The sequence below is a fragment of the Aptenodytes patagonicus genome, chromosome 6 (assembly GCF_965638725.1).
Source record: "Aptenodytes patagonicus chromosome 6, bAptPat1.pri.cur, whole genome shotgun sequence".
NCBI lineage: Eukaryota > Metazoa > Chordata > Aves > Sphenisciformes > Spheniscidae > Aptenodytes > Aptenodytes patagonicus.
Window position 1 is genome coordinate 45,176,791 of NC_134954.1, and position 17,965 is coordinate 45,194,755.

The 17,965-nt window shown below is 37.7% G+C and overlaps 1 protein-coding gene across 4 annotated transcripts in view; it reads right to left on the reverse strand.

Annotated features, from left to right (window-relative positions):
- Positions 1-17,965, reverse strand: part of ALS2 (alsin Rho guanine nucleotide exchange factor ALS2) — a 42,900-nt gene that overhangs the window by 8,413 nt on the left and 16,522 nt on the right. For all 4 annotated transcript variants that reach the window (XM_076342376.1, XM_076342373.1, XM_076342375.1 and 1 more), the window contains 18 exons: positions 17,183-17,354; positions 16,608-16,788; positions 14,771-14,836; positions 12,024-12,186; positions 11,101-11,232; positions 10,732-10,860; positions 10,288-10,358; positions 9,845-9,911; positions 9,352-9,554; positions 9,144-9,209; positions 7,281-7,379; positions 6,564-6,728; positions 4,083-4,194; positions 3,704-3,781; positions 3,489-3,622; positions 1,135-1,302; positions 738-855; positions 20-177 (listed from right to left, as the gene is read on the reverse strand). In XM_076342376.1, the coding sequence (XP_076198491.1) occupies positions 20-177; positions 738-855; positions 1,135-1,302; positions 3,489-3,622; positions 3,704-3,781; positions 4,083-4,194; positions 6,564-6,728; positions 7,281-7,379; positions 9,144-9,209; positions 9,352-9,554; positions 9,845-9,911; positions 10,288-10,358; positions 10,732-10,860; positions 11,101-11,232; positions 12,024-12,186; positions 14,771-14,836; positions 16,608-16,788; positions 17,183-17,354 (2,282 nt within the window). The remainder of the gene's footprint in view (positions 1-19; positions 178-737; positions 856-1,134; positions 1,303-3,488; positions 3,623-3,703; positions 3,782-4,082; positions 4,195-6,563; positions 6,729-7,280; positions 7,380-9,143; positions 9,210-9,351; positions 9,555-9,844; positions 9,912-10,287; positions 10,359-10,731; positions 10,861-11,100; positions 11,233-12,023; positions 12,187-14,770; positions 14,837-16,607; positions 16,789-17,182; positions 17,355-17,965) is intronic.

Sequence of the window (17,965 nt, forward strand, 5' to 3'; positions counted from 1 at the left end):
AAAATTAGAGTCTCATTACCTAACCAATTGGAAGATGCGTTTGAGGTAGGACTTTATCTCTCTTACAGCCTCCTGCAGTAATCGTCGATTAGCTCCTACTCCAACATAGGTCATTCTGTAGACAGCTACTAGTGTTTCCACCAGCTTGCCCAATGGATGGAGAGGAGTATCACAAGCCTGAGGTGAAAGATATTAATTGGCCAGTCAGATAGGTCAATGCCAGACACAAAAAAAAAAGAAATTCAAGAGAGATGGGTCAGAGATTCAACAACAGGCTTTGGAAAAAAAAAAAAAATATTATAAATACATCAAAAAGTGAGCTTTATTTAACAAATTGTCATTTGGATTATAAAATTTATGTATTAGCTCATAACGGAATCAAGACAGTACAAGAACTTGTGCTACTACTTGGACAAGTCATCTGTCCAGTACTATTAAAATTAACATGCAATAATTAGCAAGTATTTCAAGATCCTTTGCTGGGATCCAATGTATAAGAATTAAAACAGTAACTGAGTAGAAACTGACTTTAAGGCAGTATCCATTAGGTATATAATGATTTTAGTCTTAGTTGTGGATTTTAATTCAATAAATTAGGAAGTTATGAGCAAACATAAATGAATACAACATGGATTACAAGAGTGCAAACATGGAAGGAATTAAGGAAAGCTAGTACAAAGTGAGCTTGATGTCATGCCTTACCAACAAGCTATGCGAGCATTTGAGAATGACAATACCTTTATCAAATATTTTTTTATATTTTCATATTTTTCTAGGGTGAAGGCACCAATGTGTTGTGGAATGAACTCCAAACTTTCCAGTGTCTGAGTATGTGAGCGGCTCAATAATTCTGGGCTGCAGTTATAAAAAGGACAAAGACATTGTACAGATTATTTATTTGACATACAATAGGAAAAAAACCTGAAGCTAACAACTGAACTAATTCTAAACATCAGTATGTCCCAAAAGGGTTTATAGTGCAGAGTATTAAGAGTTCTGATTTTGTTTAGGATTTGCAGTTGTTGTTTTAACTGAACTTTGACAGTTAGAGTTTCTAGTCTACAGTAGAGTGTGATTCCAGTTTCTTTCTCAATACTTTCTTCATCTTGCTGACTACATTCTCTAGGAACCAACCTGTCTTTGTGTTGCCGTCGGTTGGTGGTCAGGGCCACCGCAATGTTGTCCCAAGCCTTCCATCTGTCCCCCTGGCCCGGGCTCTCACAACCAAGCTGGTTCCAGCATTCTTCAAATACTGCCTTCCATTTCTCATCGGGAGGCACTGCCAGGATCCCGAGTTTCCGCCTAATAAAATGACCAAGTTAGTCTGTTAATAATCAAACAGTCATGAAACAACACATTCAGCTGTGAAAACCACCTATGGCTAATGTCAATCTAGTATCTCATACCATTTTACCAAGAGCTGATATACTTAGTCTCTACTGTGAACCAAGTTTATCAGTAAGAATAAACCTACAACCTACTATTTAATCCATGTCTTGACTTTCAACACCTTTTAAAAAGAACTTACAAAAAGTTATACTTATCCTTAATTTTTTTCCTTGCTAACTAACATACGTTAATCCATGTAACATATTATAAAGTTACAAGATTAAAATGTTTTTAATACCTACATGTGGTAACAACTATGAACCTTACTACATTAGACAAGTCAGTCTTACTCTTTCTCATAGTCTTCCAGGAAATGGTTTGTTTAAACACAAAAAGGACTGGTTTAATTTCCAAGAAAACAGGACATACTGCGCTTAACTGGGCTTATCTTCACCACTGGTATTCATTCAGAAGACTCAGGACACATTCACATAGCAAAGACATAGTACAAAAAAGTCCCAAATATCTCACTGTCCTGGAATGTACAAATAGCATAGCTACACAGATAAATACCAAGAATGGATACGTGGCTTCCGCCCCTAAAGTAGTATCTACATATGATGTTGCATGACATGTTAGGGATGTACTGGTAGAGAGTAAAACCAGCTCAGGCATCTTTTCACTGACAGCAAATGCTCAGGGATCCTCTATAGCCAAAGGAAAACCAAGAACTGTTGTTCTCCCTATATATATATATATGCACACACACACACATATACACACACACACATATATATGTATAGATCTCAGACATCTAATGAAATTTAAGGCTTTGAAAAGCTTTCATAAAGCAAATAAATGCTGTCAGGGTTAACAGTTCTATCTTGATTTAAATCAAGTATCAGAAATCATCAGACCTTTCATTAATATTTTTCCACCACGAGAGATGAGAACTAGCAACACTGATATTTCTCCATGCTTCCAGTTTCACAAAGAAAAAGTAGGCTCTAAGCCTTTTCACAAATTATATCAGAAGATTTTCAACTTCAAGAGAGCCTGAAGAGGGCAGATGAAACCCTTATTTCACAAGCAATCTTCACAAATATGTACATACATTTATTCATAGACTCCCTACTGGGATAAAAAGCAGACAGCTGCTAAGGTTGCAAGTGTTCAGTTCAGCAGGGAGGCCTGCTTAACTTTGCATCCTGTTGTAGATGTCAGCACTGTCAAAAGAAATTACCAGTGAATGCTTCAGGAAGCATACTGAGAAGTAATCTAAGTAAAAACATTAGAGTTGTCTTTCCCATTGTAATCTGAAATTTGAGAGTATGCTTCAAAGATATTGAATCCTGTACAACAATTACTACTATTGTAAACCAGTATATAGTGCTACCAAATATTGATATTTCACCAACAACTCCAAATTTACTTAAATTTCCTCTACTCAAAGATATCTCAGTTATGACTTAAATAAAGAAACATGTTTTTTTTCCCCCAGAGATAATTAAGCAAATTGACCTAATGCATCTGCTATAAATTGGGTTATATGGATACTTTTCAAAGTTACCTTTGCCAAGGTGTTAAAATGCTCTCTTTTGCAATTCAACAGATTTTTCTACTATTTTCTTGTGCATTGTTTGGAAGAGGTGTGGTAACTAGCTAATTCTGTCCAAATGTACCTCCACTGCCATTATTAAACAACACATTAAATGAATTAATTAACCAACAGAATAATTGGCAGAAGGCAGAGAGGTCTGTGATTGACTTAATTGCTCAAACATATCTTAGTCTTTTCCCAGTACCTCAAAAGTCATCAGCAGCTGTGAACTCAGGTTCTAATAGTCAGTTCAGATATAAATAAAAAAAATCCTGAGACTGCTACAGGACAGTAGCAGCATGTCGGCTATCCTGTAATTTCATGCTGTTGCTTGCGTATTCAAGTAGTAATTAAAGCAAGAACAGCTACAAAGAAGATTTTTTATCTTCTTCTATTTCCTAAGCAGGAGGGAAGAGGAATGAAAAAGGAAAAATATTTTCAAAATATCACTGTTTCTTTGGAAAAAATATTTTTAACTGGCCTTTGAAAAAAAAGACAGTATTTATGTTCCGAAGTATTACTGAACCATATGAGAAATTACTTCTTATTCAACACTCACAATGCTTTAGGTTTGTCCTTCTCATTCTCATACAAGCTAGGTTTGAAGTAGGTTCCTGTGATTTTTATCCCAGATCCCCATTCTCCACTGAACAGACCTTCAATATAATCTCCATTTGGCAAGGTCAGTGTTCCCTTAAGAGAAGATAATAAAAAAAATTAACTGAAATCCATTGGGAACCAAATTACAAGGAAAGTGACAACTGTAATACCAACCTTTCCACTCAGAGTCCAGTTATCTGAAAATTCACCCTCATAGACTGTATCATCCTCAGAAAGCAGTATTCCAGTCCCCTAAAGAGAATCACAAAGAACACAAAGCAGTAATTATAACAGAAGGCCAGACCGCAGATCTAAAGATACACTGAAAAACCTGTTACTAATTCTTAGCAAATAATAATTTTTTTAAAAGCAGTTTCTGAAGTAGTCCTCAGTGAAACAGAGCAGGGATTATAAAGACAGTTTAAAAAGCCACGACAATAGAAGGTTAGAAGAACAGAAGGTTTACACAGCCTAACATACACTCATCTACCCCAGAAAGCTACCACACTTAGAGGAAAAGTCACTATAGCACAGAGTCTGGTGTTCAACTCACCATCATTTTGTTGGTGCTGAAGGCTCCTTCATAATACAGTCCAAACTGAGTAACCACAACACCATTGCCTTGGCAAACATCATCTTGCCACATTCCCATATACTTTTCTCCTCTGAAGAAAAATGAAGTAGGAAGAACAGCGTCTAAGTAGTACATTTATATCCTTTCTTTGGCTTTACTGCGCTATTTGACCATTACAGAAAACGTTAGAAAAGAGTCAGACAGCACTTGCTTCAGGTCTGTCAATCTAGTTCCACTAGCTTCATGGAAATAAAGACTCTTTTTGATAGAAATAAATGATAATGAACTTCCTTTCACAATTCACATTACAAATTGGCCACATCCAAGCAAACTGTTCCTGATGACCTGAAACAATGCTGAAGCCCAGTTAAGCCCAATTCCTATCCAAAGGAACCTGAGCAGTAGCTACAGCACATAAGAAACGAGGAAAACTTGTTAGCTGATCTGCATCAGCTTTATCCAAGATTTAAGTTGCATATGAAAGGGGATCTTCAGCTTCATCGGGCATCTACCTGATGTATTTAACAATTTTTAAAAAGATGCAAGAAGCTTAGTCATTTTTTTTGCCAAAGCTTTTGATTTCTTTACCTAAACTCAGATGACTCAAATTGAGAGGATAATAAATGAAAGAAACCTGTTCTACTTGGGGGATAGGAGGGAGACCTACAAAGTCATACATGACATTTTGAAAATAGAGTGCAAAAATTGTAAGGAAACAGATCACGTTGTAGAAAGTTTCTGGATAATAGCCTAACAAAGGTCATGCCATAAAAAAATTATTAGACAATTAAAGATTGCTTATAAGTAAACATCAGCCTCTTTCAGACTACTATTTAAAATACTTTTTTGTGAGTGTAAGTCCACACAGGTCAGGCTAGAGTGTTTGAAACTAAGCGCAAGTCCCAAATATTTTGAAATAATCTATTTTTCCAGTTGTTCTGAAAAAGAACATGTTTTCACCATACAAGTAATAAAAAAAAAAAATTAACTTGTCAAGGGCTTTTTTGTTTGCTTTTAGAAGGAAACTAGTGATTGATTTAATAGAACTCTGCTTATTACAGAGCGTTTTCTTTCTAGTATCCAGGAAGAATTATGGTCATAGTAAAGAGAACAAGCCCAGCCATTAATCTAAATTCAGGGGTATCTTCCAGCTAATTGGACCCATAACCTAGCAGGATGCTGGTTTTATTCATCATGCCAGCTACAGGGGTCTCTGTTGGGTGAAAGCTTCTTGAAGAGACAGGTGCAGCATACTCAGTTAGCAGGATGGAAACATAAGAGAGTAGAAGTCCCACTTGCTCAAATGACTGGTTTGCAATAACGACAAGTTATAAAGAGTGACTGCAGCTATTCCTTATTTGTCTGCGCTGAAGAATAAGTGAAGAAAATGAATCCTTAGGCGAAACATATGCACATATCCTTCTCTGAGACAGAAAGAAAACTACCATGAGGGCAGCTCACTCATATTTGAGTAACTCTGGAATGGAAAGCAAATGCCACGCTCCTCCCCGCCCCCCCCGAACTGCCACTGCATTTACAAATTCTAGAAGTGAGAGGATCCGCAAGGAAAGCTGCCATCTCTTTAGTTTGTCCTAGGTAAATAAATGACTAAATCAAGTATGTGGAGACATCTTGACACTAGAGTGTAAGAACAACCACCACACTACTAAGCAAGACTAAATGCAAAACCGACATCAGGAAATACCTGGAGATACCACAATAGCTCTGTTTCATAAAAATATCCACATACGCACTCCCACACACCCCCTTCACCTCCAGACTTTCTACTATTCTGCTTTTTAAGTGGGCTTTCGGTTCAGTTAAACCAAAACCAGTTTTCTTGGGCTCTCACCAAAAGCTCTCTTTTCAGGAAAAAACAGCATTAAATTGGTGACTGAGAAAACAGACTATATTGATCTGTGCTCAGACAGTATTCATTCAGTGCAATTCTGTTTCCAAGACCATCATTTCACTAATCTGCCCTGAGAGAAAGCATCTTCCCTCCGCTGCATTGACAGAGTAAGTCAATGGAAAACCCGAGCACGAGCTAAAATTTACCTAGTCCTGTATATCAGATCACTGAACAACCCAGTCTTACAGGCCTGAGATGAAAGAATACTCCTCACATGACATTCATAAAACTTTCAGCACTCGCACAACAAGATACCTCAGTAAGATACCATATTCAGTGCTAGTTTTCAGTCAGGAGTATGACAGGAAAGCAAGGCAGAAAAAACCAAAGCAAAACAAACCCCCCACATTTACTCCAGAAGCAGCACCAAAAAGCAGTCTCTAGACCCAATTCTTTAGATCATCAACCCAGAAAGCCTAGTATAAAGAAAAAAAAATTTAAAAATAAACATGCACTACTACTGCTACTGACAGATCAAATCCTTTCCTACTCTTTTTGCAATTGCACGTCATACCAGCGTTTAAGGATTTGTGGAAATGAAGCATTACCTCGTGATATCATCAAAAACTCCATAACCACTCTTCTTATCCATTGTCCACTGTCCAATGAACATACTGGGAGAGGAAGAGGTCAGCTTCCCACTGCGTAGCAGACCATGCCCATGACGCATGTTATCCTGAAAACACCCTTCATACACCTCACCAGTAGCATAGCTATAAAGAAAAAGAGATTAAGTAAGATTCCTATAATCTACTTTTCTGTTATGGGGGGTTTTTTTGGTTGGTTTTGGGTTGGTTTTTTTTTTTTGGTGGTGGTTCCCCATCCCCCAGCCCAGAACAGATCAACCCTCTCTTTTTCCTTCTAGGAATTACATTACAGCCACACCAAGCAGGAACTATAGTAAAAGTATATTTGGGATAAAAGTGAGCCTTTAATACAAGTCTTTTGATGCTTTGTTGTTTTAAAGCCACTCTCTCCCCAACAAGCAAGGCCATTAGAGTTTATATTTATCTCTCAGAAGAAAGAATCCTCTATTATTGAAAGGTGGTAGTAACATTAGAATAGATATTAATAACAGAACACTGTACAAGTATGCATCGTGAGCAATCTACCAAAAGCAAAGCAGAAAATAAGCCAAGCTAACTATAATCACAAGTCTGAAATGTAACAAGAAAGCTACATACAGAAGCTTGGTAAGCAGTGTGCCAGAGCATCAGCCCCGCTTCCCCTTCTGCAATGACAGCAACACAAGTGCTACATGTTACCTGTAGACTCCATGCCCACACATTTTGCCTTCCTTCCAGTACCCCACGTAATGGTCATCCTTATTCAATGCTTTGTTTAGCACTCTGTATTCACCATACCTGTCAATGCACAGAAATGGAACACAAGCAGCTATAATGCTAACACACTTCATTAGAAACAGGAACAGATACATATCACAGACCCATTCTAAAATCAGAATGCTCTCTATCATTTTTAGGGCATCTCTTCAACTACAGCAGTTACAGATTTTTTTTTTTTTTTTTTTTTTTTTAAGAGAAAGCAGGAATTCCAGCATCACTAGGTCAGTTTAGTCCGTACTGCTTTTCTCCTGTTTGATTGTGGCATGTTGTAAACATTCCCCTCTCTACCACACTGCAGCATTTTTCTCAGCTTTCTAAAGGCCACAAGTCTTCCCACATCCTAAGACTGCTTCTACCTTTGTTGTCTTCTTCAGGTCTTGATAATTCAAGCACATCTTTATTCCAGGGAAAGATTAAAACATATATTGCTACAGAGAGTATTTTTAAAAAAGACACTAGCTTCCAATTATGCTCAAACAGTGGCACAGAATTGTTCACAATTTCAGTATGCCTGAAAAGAATGAGACATACAACTTTTATTTATTGATTTAAATCTTCTGAGGAGATGAAAATCCAGTTATGAAGGTTCTCCTGAGAGTGTGTCTACCCCAACAAGACATTACTATTGTTAAGTGTTAAGACTATAGCATGCATGCTGAAATACAAATACCAATCCATTTATTTCCGGTGGGGATTTGTTTGCAGTATTTCCATCTCCAAGAACCCCAAAATCACCAGGGTTAGTTACGCTTACTATTAGTTACAAATCACCAAAGCTCTAATCTGGTTTTATAGTTTGACATTATACCAATAGCTAAGGTGCATTTTAAAAAGCTGTCTGCAGCCAGACCGCATTTCGATTTCCCCTCCAACTCCATACTTTGCAAATGCATCTGGAAGCCAATAGGACTCCTCATATATTTTTATCCTGCCCAGTACAGACATGTCTGCTCACAAGATTCATATAAAAATGCCTTTGGAAATAAGTTAACCTCTTAGCCTCTAAGTGCCCTAAGCAGATTCTAAGCAATGAAATTCATAGATTAATTCAAAAGCTGTGTAATAAATTATTAAGTTACTTTCAAGTGGTCTTATTTGTTTCACCAGATAACTTGATAATGTCTAGGACTTCCATTCATCCTGTTTTCAAACTCCTCTGTACTAGTTATCTTAATCATCAGGATCAGATACTCTCATTAGTTTTGTGTTCATCACCCAAACCCTGAAGTCTCGATTCAAGATTTAGTTGTCTCCTTCCGGAATTATTAAACCCTTGCTCTACCAGAAATGCAGCAAGGAAAACTACATTGTATGAAAGGCATTGCATTTTCTAGAAGGATAAAAAAACCAACAGAACTTTTGAAAGAATATTGCAATGCAAAAAGTTAATAGTTACCTATACAGCAGAAAGTTGACTGCAGACTTTTCAATTGGCTTCCTCTGCTTAGGAGTTTACACCCACCCACCCATTCTTTCTCCTTGGCTGTTTTACCATTTCCTTCCTCCATCCTACAGCTGATTACCCCAATTAGTTTCAGTTTTTATGAAAGAGCAAATTTTTAATCACGCAGTTGCAGAGTCTGTTGTGAAGACAACAAGCATACCTCTGGATAAATGAGAGATTATCGATATATCAACATATAGATATATCTTGTTAATATACATAACCCTGAGTCAGTAAGATCCACTGCAAAACCTTTAATTAAAAGGTTTTTGTTATTATTTCCTACAACAAAAGGTATTTCTTGCCCTCTGGCTCCACAAGTAGTGAGAGGATCTTACCCATCCTCCAGCCCAGTCCTGAAAGTCCCAGCATACATTCTTCCATCTGCCCATTTTAGGATCCCTCTGGAAAAAATACAAAGCCATACACATGTATAAGATAATCAGTTTACTTCACACTCCCCAAATAACTTCTGTGAGTGAGCCTACTTATTGATAGAGCAACCAACTCATTTTGTTCTCAACTGTTACGTTCAAATGCTTTTACCTGCCATGGGGTCTTCCCGAAAGCCATCTCCCATCATAAACAGCATCCTTAAATCGAGGGTCCTTATAGAAGGTGTATTTGGCGCTGCGAGAAATAGGAGGTTCCTGTCTTGGCACATTCCCACCAGCTCCATATAGAATTAAGTCAGAAGTCCCTTTAAGGGCCTGATCCACTGCTTGGCTTATTGCCCTCAGCCACTTGGTCTGAAACAGAAAGCGTTTCACCACAGAATTTAGCTAACATCTGTCTTTGCATTGAATCCCACCTTTACAGCAACTACAATAACCTCCTTTGCACTCCTCAGTACAGTGTTGTAAATTGGAGCACTGCTATAGTCAAGCACAGCATACAGTCAACCTGCATGCCAAGTTGTAGGAAGAATTCATTCTTGGTGAATACTTAGGCAATACTTCTCCCTATTTGGTTCCACAGTAGGACAGAAAAAACCTCATTCATATCACTGAAGTCATGCAAAATCTGTAGATATGCCTACCTTTTCCTGTGGTGTTGAAGAAACAAGAACAAACTGTTCTTCTGGTGTTGTAATCTTCAATCCATTCCTACATGGGGGAGGGGGGAAATATTTTAATCTAGTGAAATTTCATCCTGAAAAAGGCAAGGTTTCTTAGAGCATGAATATTGTATCTTCCCTCCCCCACCCCAGCTAGCATTCACCTTTATTAAGTCAGCAGTGAAAAGAAGCAGCAGGAAAGACTACTTGCTTTCCTCTTGACTACCTTATTCTTTCTGATGTTTATACAACTTTTTTTTTTTTTAAGATATAGAAATACAAGAAGTTTTCTGAAATAAGAAAGAGGGGTAGACATGATTGCATCCAGCCTATTCCGCTCTTAGTTTACAATAATTGGTTACAAAACGCTCATCCTCCCTCCCAAGATATCTGACTATTTCAGCATCACAAGCAAGAATACTCACACATTACCAGCTTCTTCTGAAAGAGCTTCTACCCACAGTGTGGACAAGGGAAAAATATGGTGCGTTGAGAACTGTAGGCAAGGAGAAGGAGAAGGGATACTTCACTGGGTACTGATCCATTACCCCTGCCCCATGCTTTTTCTGAACAGTTTTTTTCCTTTCTTTGAGGACTAGGGAAAACTGAGCATTACAGGCTCCTTATATGCACCTTGCTTCGAGAAATAGCCAACAGAAACGATGCCAGCCACAGGGCAACAGCAATCAAACATTAAAAAAATAGTACATCATTTCAAATTTATTTGTAAACATGAAAAAAATATTACTTTTAAGTGTTCAAGCAACATTGCAGTGAACGGTGCAAAAACTTATCTTCACTACATGAAAAATATGTCATGTTGTTTGAAGCAGAGAAAAAGTTTTGTTCCTGGATACAAGCTGGCTTACCTGAGCGTGTACCAGAGCATCGTTAAAGAGGATGAACCAGTTTACAGAGAATCTTCCAGCATGCTGTAGGGACAACCCCCGATTGCTGCTTTCACAGATTAAACGACGCTCTGGCTTCCGCAAGGAATCCTACAGGTAGCATTAAAAACAAAATTACAGAAGCTTACTTCTCACTGATTGCGACCTAAGGTCAGTGCTATTTGTCTTTCATAGTAAAGGGCCAACCTTTTTAAAGTTAAGAGTACTACAGCAACACAAATTAGAAAAATGAGAAGTGCAACTGGGACAATAGCATCAGTAATAGACACAGGGTATAACGCTAACAGCAAGAGATTCAAGCTGCTAATGGACTGACAATTGTCATTATACCGTCATTTTCCCAGGAAAGGTCTTCCAGAAGCCAAGCGTGTATTCTGCTTCTTTCCTTTTTCTGCTAAGATGGACAGCAAGGCTCTCATAACAAGAACTAGAATCCTGTAGCTTCTGGTATTCTGGAGATGCCTATAGGGCACAAGGTAAGACAGACCTGAGAGTATTTCTGAACACCTGTGCCAACAACACTAACCAAGCTGCAATGCAACTGCTCATTTTATTAAATCAGCATCAAATGCATAACAGTTGGTCTGGTCAATAAAGGAACAATGTAGGCTAAGTTATTTTCTTGGTCACACATTGTGTTGGTGCGCTGGGAGTTTTTAAAATCACAAAAGTTCCATGAATGTTAAGAGGAGAATGATTAATATACAATTACATGATCTACCTTCTTGCAGCTTAACAAGCTGTAGCAGAAGTAGTGCTAATAATTGCAGGAGTAATACCTTAAATGACTATATTGGGATAAACGTACAAGTAGTTATTGCTCCTGTTTAGTCATCTTTTCTTTCAAAAGAATGAATTATATACATCTAAATATGTGGTAAGAGTCTACCTAATATATATGTAGTATTTTTAGTAGAATATTACAGCCAAGGATAGCTACAGTAATGACGCCAGATGGAACTGAAAAGCAACAGGCAAACATGAAAATAATATATTTGCAATTAAGCACTCAGGCACACAAACAAGTTCTGGCAGGGTAACAAGTTTCTACCTGTCATGTGATCTGTGCAGGTGTGATGCAAGATTGCGCAAATAAGTGTGCATGATCTTCCCTGCAGCAAATAGAAGACCGAGGTAGCTTCTCTGAGGACTAAGCTATTTCTAATTACCTGGCATTTGCTTCACACAGTTACTTCCGAGCCATAAGTTTCATGTGTATATTTATTCAGATATAGATAACAAAGCCAGCTTACCACTTCAAAACATGTGGCAAGCTTTAGCAAAGTTCTAGCATAATTATGAAGTCGTCCAAATGGCATGAAAAACAGAGCATTCAGAACTTCCACTAGCTGGAGGTTTTCCTCATTCTTCTCAGACAGTTTCTGTAACAGCTCCTGGTTTTTACTCAAGAAGTCTCTAAATGATGGGACCATTGGGGAACAGAGGGAGGAGAGAAGAAAAGAGACAGCGAGACATCAGCGATGTTTTATATAAATGAGCTCAGAATGCCCCTTTTTGGATTATCACAAACCAATAAAAATTACGAAGGCAAATGCATGCTGCTTATTAATCTATTCCCAATTTAGTTTAAGGAAGTACAGTAATACAGACATGTAGCTCCCTAACAACTGCAACACAGGACTTTTTTTACTGCTACCCTCACATGCTCAGTCATTAAACTGGTTGAAGAAAGTTGACTAAGTTGCCCCACTTGGAGAGTAACTAATTGCCTTTTTCCCCTTTAACACTTGATCAGCAAAAGAGCTAACAGGCGGAATGACTTCCCCATTACTGTTAGAGTAGTAAGTTTCTAACACTTGATTCATACAAGAAGGCCTGAAAGAATCTTAACTTTGCTCCAGTGCACTTCCCTAAATATATCCAAATAATCTCTTCCCCACCCCTGCTGTTCAAGGCAACTGACCAGTTTTTCCCCTAACTAGAAAAATTACATCCTACCTCAAAGAAAGGCAGGAAATCTGTTCAATCCTCAGTCTGATTTCCAAGAGGGAGAACTAATCTAGTTCAGAGAAGAAGAGGGAAATGATTCTGAAGACAATGCATTAGCACACAAAACCAGGATTTCTTCATTAAAAGGAAAACAAACCTACTTTTCCCTCTCCTTCACCATATCTGTGTGCACACGTGTGCTGGCACATATGACACATCTGCATTAAAACATCCAGCTGGGAAGCATTTAAACCACAAGCTGCAAGAATCAGGTGAGGCTGAGAAAGCAGGCTCTAGGGACAGCGAAACAGATCAGAGAATTGCACAGCAGGGTCCCTAAGAATTCTACATGATTAGTAAGATGCCATTTCACACATCAAAATAACGTACCTTGTCTAGGTCAGCTAATGATATTTAAGAACTCTCTTGTTTAACAAGCCTTAGGAATAAAGTCTTCTTTAGAGAGAAGACCATATTTCTTAATTTTAAATTTAACCATCTGGATGGCTTGCATTTTTAAAGTGCTTCAAGATTCTCACATGGATGAGGATGAGGGACACCTCTGTAGAAAAGTGTCAAATAATAACAGATTCATAACACTGAGTATAGCTCATCTACTTTTTCAGAGTAAATGCTCAAAAACCTGCCAACAATGGAGGTAGCTATTATTAATAGCTTCTATTGTAGCTAGCACTTTTTTTAAAGTTGGGACTACTTCTAATGCATTCATATTGCAGAATATCCATAAAAGGCTGACATCATTAACCACTGACTTAAGACAGTATCCCTCGGGGAGGGGGTGAGGGGAAATTCATCATTATCAAAGATATTCTTGACTTCCCTTTGCAAGTAGCAGGACAAAACTTCTAAGACATCTCCTCCCTGAAGTTTCAGAACCTGCAAAGTGTTATTCACCTAATGAGACCCTGGTTGCAGTAGGAGAAGCTGTGACACCTGACAGTGACAATTGATGCGAAGAATTCAGTACAAGTAATTTCAGCATCCAGAACTGTTCACTACTAATTATAAACAAGCTTATACTTGAACGAAGATTTCCTGTAAGTCACCCTAAAAATCTTGACCAACGCAGAAAGATTCTCAGTGTCTCTCTGCAGTGGGATTTTTGTATTTAGTCTTTGGCACTGGTCCTCAGGTGCAGAAAATTCTTTGCATTAGGTACCCTGGTGTTTCAAAGAACTTCCAATACCATCGTTTACACTACATTCAAGGTGCTCCATGAACAGCTGTAACAGAATTACTCCCAGATTACAGAATTTAGGAAGGAAGGAAAGCTGGCAATTCCTCAGACAAGTTAAAAAATATGCTCATTGCAACAACTTCTTCACAGCACTACAGTGAAAGATGCACAGTGTCATTACTTTATTTCCTAGACAAAAATACTACTGAACTAAGAAAAAAGCTTTACTTTATGATCTATAAATTTCAAATATACTGTCTCAGGCCTTAAGGTACAATTCCTTCCTCACATTTAAGAGCATCTATGCATGAAATAGAGTAAAGCAACCTGAGAGGCAGAGAAGATACACGTGCAGAAATGTTATTTTTGCATCATTTTAAAGCACTTCCATAAACTTAAAGAATTCAAATGAAAGCGCATTCACACTATCTACTCTTACAACTTCTTAGTTTGCTGTTCTGTATTTTCTTGACAGCAACATTTGAAAAATAAAATACTAACAAACACTGAATAGATGATGAAAATTTAACCTCAAGACTAAGCTTTCAAAAAAAATCATCTGAAATCTATTTACGTTTTTTTCAAGGAATTCACAGTAATTTATGCTTTTTTTACTCCTTTCTCCACCTTCAGGATAAAGTAACTGAACTCATTCAGCAGCATTTTAACCTAAATTTTTGTCACAGTTGAGAGAAAGCAACTTTTTCTTCATCTGACAGAAGAGAAATTACTGTACTCAAGCAAGATGAGACCCAGCCTCCGCATGCTCATTACTACACACATACACTACTTTAAAGTATGGTTCTTTGCTAGTTGATCAAAAACTCCAAAAAATGGTAAAAGTTTGCTTACATTGCTGGCTTTGCAAGGAGCATAAATCCTCCCATTACGAGAAAGTTTGTTACTGAAGTACAATACCTAAAATGGGGACAAAAAAGTGTTTCAGTTACAAAATAAGAACATCCCTGGAAATAGAAACTGTTTTAATTTCCAACAGTTTACCAATGAGATCTGTAATATCTTCTACTGTACAAGTAATCTAAGTACTTGAGAAAATATTAAACAGTGAAACACTCTGTTACTGGAACACTTAGTATTCACTTTCCACATGGAGGATAGAACATGCATTACTATTCCACATTTCTGCTGCCATTAGCACAATGCAGAAGGCTTACTTTGCAAACAAAACTTGAATTTTTTGTTTCCCCCATATTTGGGCATGTACAGAATAGGCCATCTGTTTCAACAGTTTAATACTGCTAACTTCTAATTATATTCAAGATGGAAATTTCAAGATGGGAATTTCTCTTTTCCTGCTACTCAATGTTCTACCTTTCACTTCTCCCCTACCAAAAAAGAAAACCATTTTAAAAAACACTTTTCTCCAAGGGAAGAGGTCTCAGCTTAGCCCAATTAACAAACACTTATGTTGCCTGATGGATCGATCCCTGGAAGATGCTCAAGGCACTATGCTGAGGAGCATGCATAGGTTCTGATGCCATACACAGAAAAACGTGTAAAGCATTAGAAAGCAAAGGGGAAGAGCAGAAGACGGGCAGTAATGAGAACAGAAATTAGGTATTTCAGTCTTTGACAGGGAGGAAGAAGAAATTAAGAAACCCTTCTGAGTAGTGAGAACCAATTCTGGAAATCCAGATTACAAGAAAAAATGAAGTCCAAGACTAAGTAAGAAAGGAGGAAAATACATATTTGTAATTATGAACAACCCATTTGATAAACAGAGAAGAAAGCTTCTTTTAGGGTGATATGGCATAAGTTTATCACTGACCCAGTAAAAGTGGTTAACTGTTATGCTTGTGTTAGAAAAAAGTGCAACTAGCTGCACATTCAAAATGCTACTGCATAACAACTGAAGTTGATGATCTTGAAATTTTGCTCCCTTAGAGATTTTCAGATGTCTGGTAACCACGACTACATTCAGAGAGGACATTTTTAGACTCTCCCCTCTGTCAAGCCAGTATTTTTCACAAAAGCCTGTAGGTATTAAGTACGATGAGACTTCTGCTACATTTGGATGAAATAATCCAGCAGCTACAAAAGTTACTGAGGAGAAAGACAGCAAACAGCATGACTGCATAGACTTACTCTCCCAAAAGCATTAAGCTAAAAAATAACAACCAGGATAATTCAGACTTAATTCTGAGCACTAAAGCAGCTTTGTCTTTTGGGTGAAGGGTGTAATGCTAGCTATTTAGCAGATATCAGGACAGAAGAATCGTTCTTCCAGGAGACAGTTTTTAGTTAATGACTACTGAAAAGGCATTTTGTAACTACAATAAACCGCCAAAGGTAGCTTTACTTAGTAGCCTAGCCATGGTAACTCTATTACATTATATTACAGGATCCTTACTATTAAGTAATGAACATGTTGCTTTCTAACAGGTACATGTCGAGCAACCAAAGAGGAGCTTGTACATAGATTTTTACACTAGGGAAGCTGAAGCTGTCCAGTGTACTCCACTGGTGAAGACTTTGAAATATATAGCTCACTACAAAATGACTTAGTTTGTGTAAAACTCTCCATACATTTTAAATTGCAGGAATACAATTTGCACAACAGTTACTTATATAGTTTTCCTTATGATCTACTTTGCCCTAACTCAGGGCTTGTTGCGGTCAGTGGATTAATCCTGCAGAGACTCAAGATGAGAGGGAATTGGATACTTGCTCAGTGTAACTATCCAAAAAGAGACTGGAATGCTTCAGGATGGCCAAGCTCCTGGCTTCTTTTACTCCATGAAGAAAGCTACTTAGGGAAGCTCCATGTTGACCGATGAGATAGCATAGCTTGCTGAACCTGCTTGCCATTTCCTGCAACAACTGGATTGTATTTGCATTGCCCAAATTATCTGTAACAGACCAGAAAGTAATTTAGCTTACCTTACGAAAGAGCAGCACCCATTAATAAAGAGAATTACCAGAAGGTGCTGTTTAGATGTTTTATTGGCAATTTCACCTCATGGCTACATTATCCAGAATCAGGAATTCAACAATTTTAGACTAAATACAGCTTAAATAATTAAGTTATTTCAGGTGAAACAGTCAGGAAAAGTGCAAATACTAATAACATAATGCAGATGTCAAAATGCAGCTATATTTCACCAGTTCATCCGAACAGGGGAGAAGAGTAAGACCTTAGCTTTATCTTAAAAATATATAATTACTTTTAAATTTTGCATAAAGAAATTTGTTGTGGAACGTAGGGGAAATAATATCAAAGAAAATATTAAAATAAGGTCTTACCTAAACCTAAAAGAGGTCTAAGAACCTGAGATTTGATCTCACTCAGTTTGAAATAAAACCTTCTCTCAGTAGAAGCCAACTCATGCAAACTGGCAATATATCCCATTACGTTTTTGTCTACTAAGACCAAACAGTTGTCACCACCAGCTATCACATTGCTTATGTACCCTATCTGAAAGATGAAAAAGAGAAAAGAAAAAAACAGCAGCTTTAATATTTTTCTTTTTACACTCCAATTTAAAAATAGGGTGATGCAGAATACAGCATATCAATACAAGTGGTATTAGTGTAGGTATTAGTACGTATTTGCTTTCCACAGTAGTTGGAAGCAAAATTCTACTCTAAGGTCAGCACAAGTGCCACTGATGCATTGTGGCTCCTCACTAGTTCTGGTTCACATGCAATACCATATAGTAATGCAGTGTTTAAGCTCTACTTGTATTTCTTTTGTTGTTAAATGGAGGATTTCTTAGAAACATTGAGCCAGAGTTTTTCAACAAGCAACCCACAGGCCAATTCTGATATGCAAGAGCCTACGAGTCACCCTACAAGAGAAGAGAAGAGAAGAGAAGGGAATGGCTGTCAGCAATCTTATAGAGGGAATACAAGTGTGTGTTTATGTGCGCACATACATGTGTGCACATGCGTGCACACACATGCACGTGCATATGCATGGACCCAGTGTCTAAATCCCTGTGCCTCCACAAAACCTCTCTCCAACTGCTATTCTGCTCAATCTAGGGAAGTAGCAATGAAACCCAGAAGAGCTGAGACAAAGAGCTG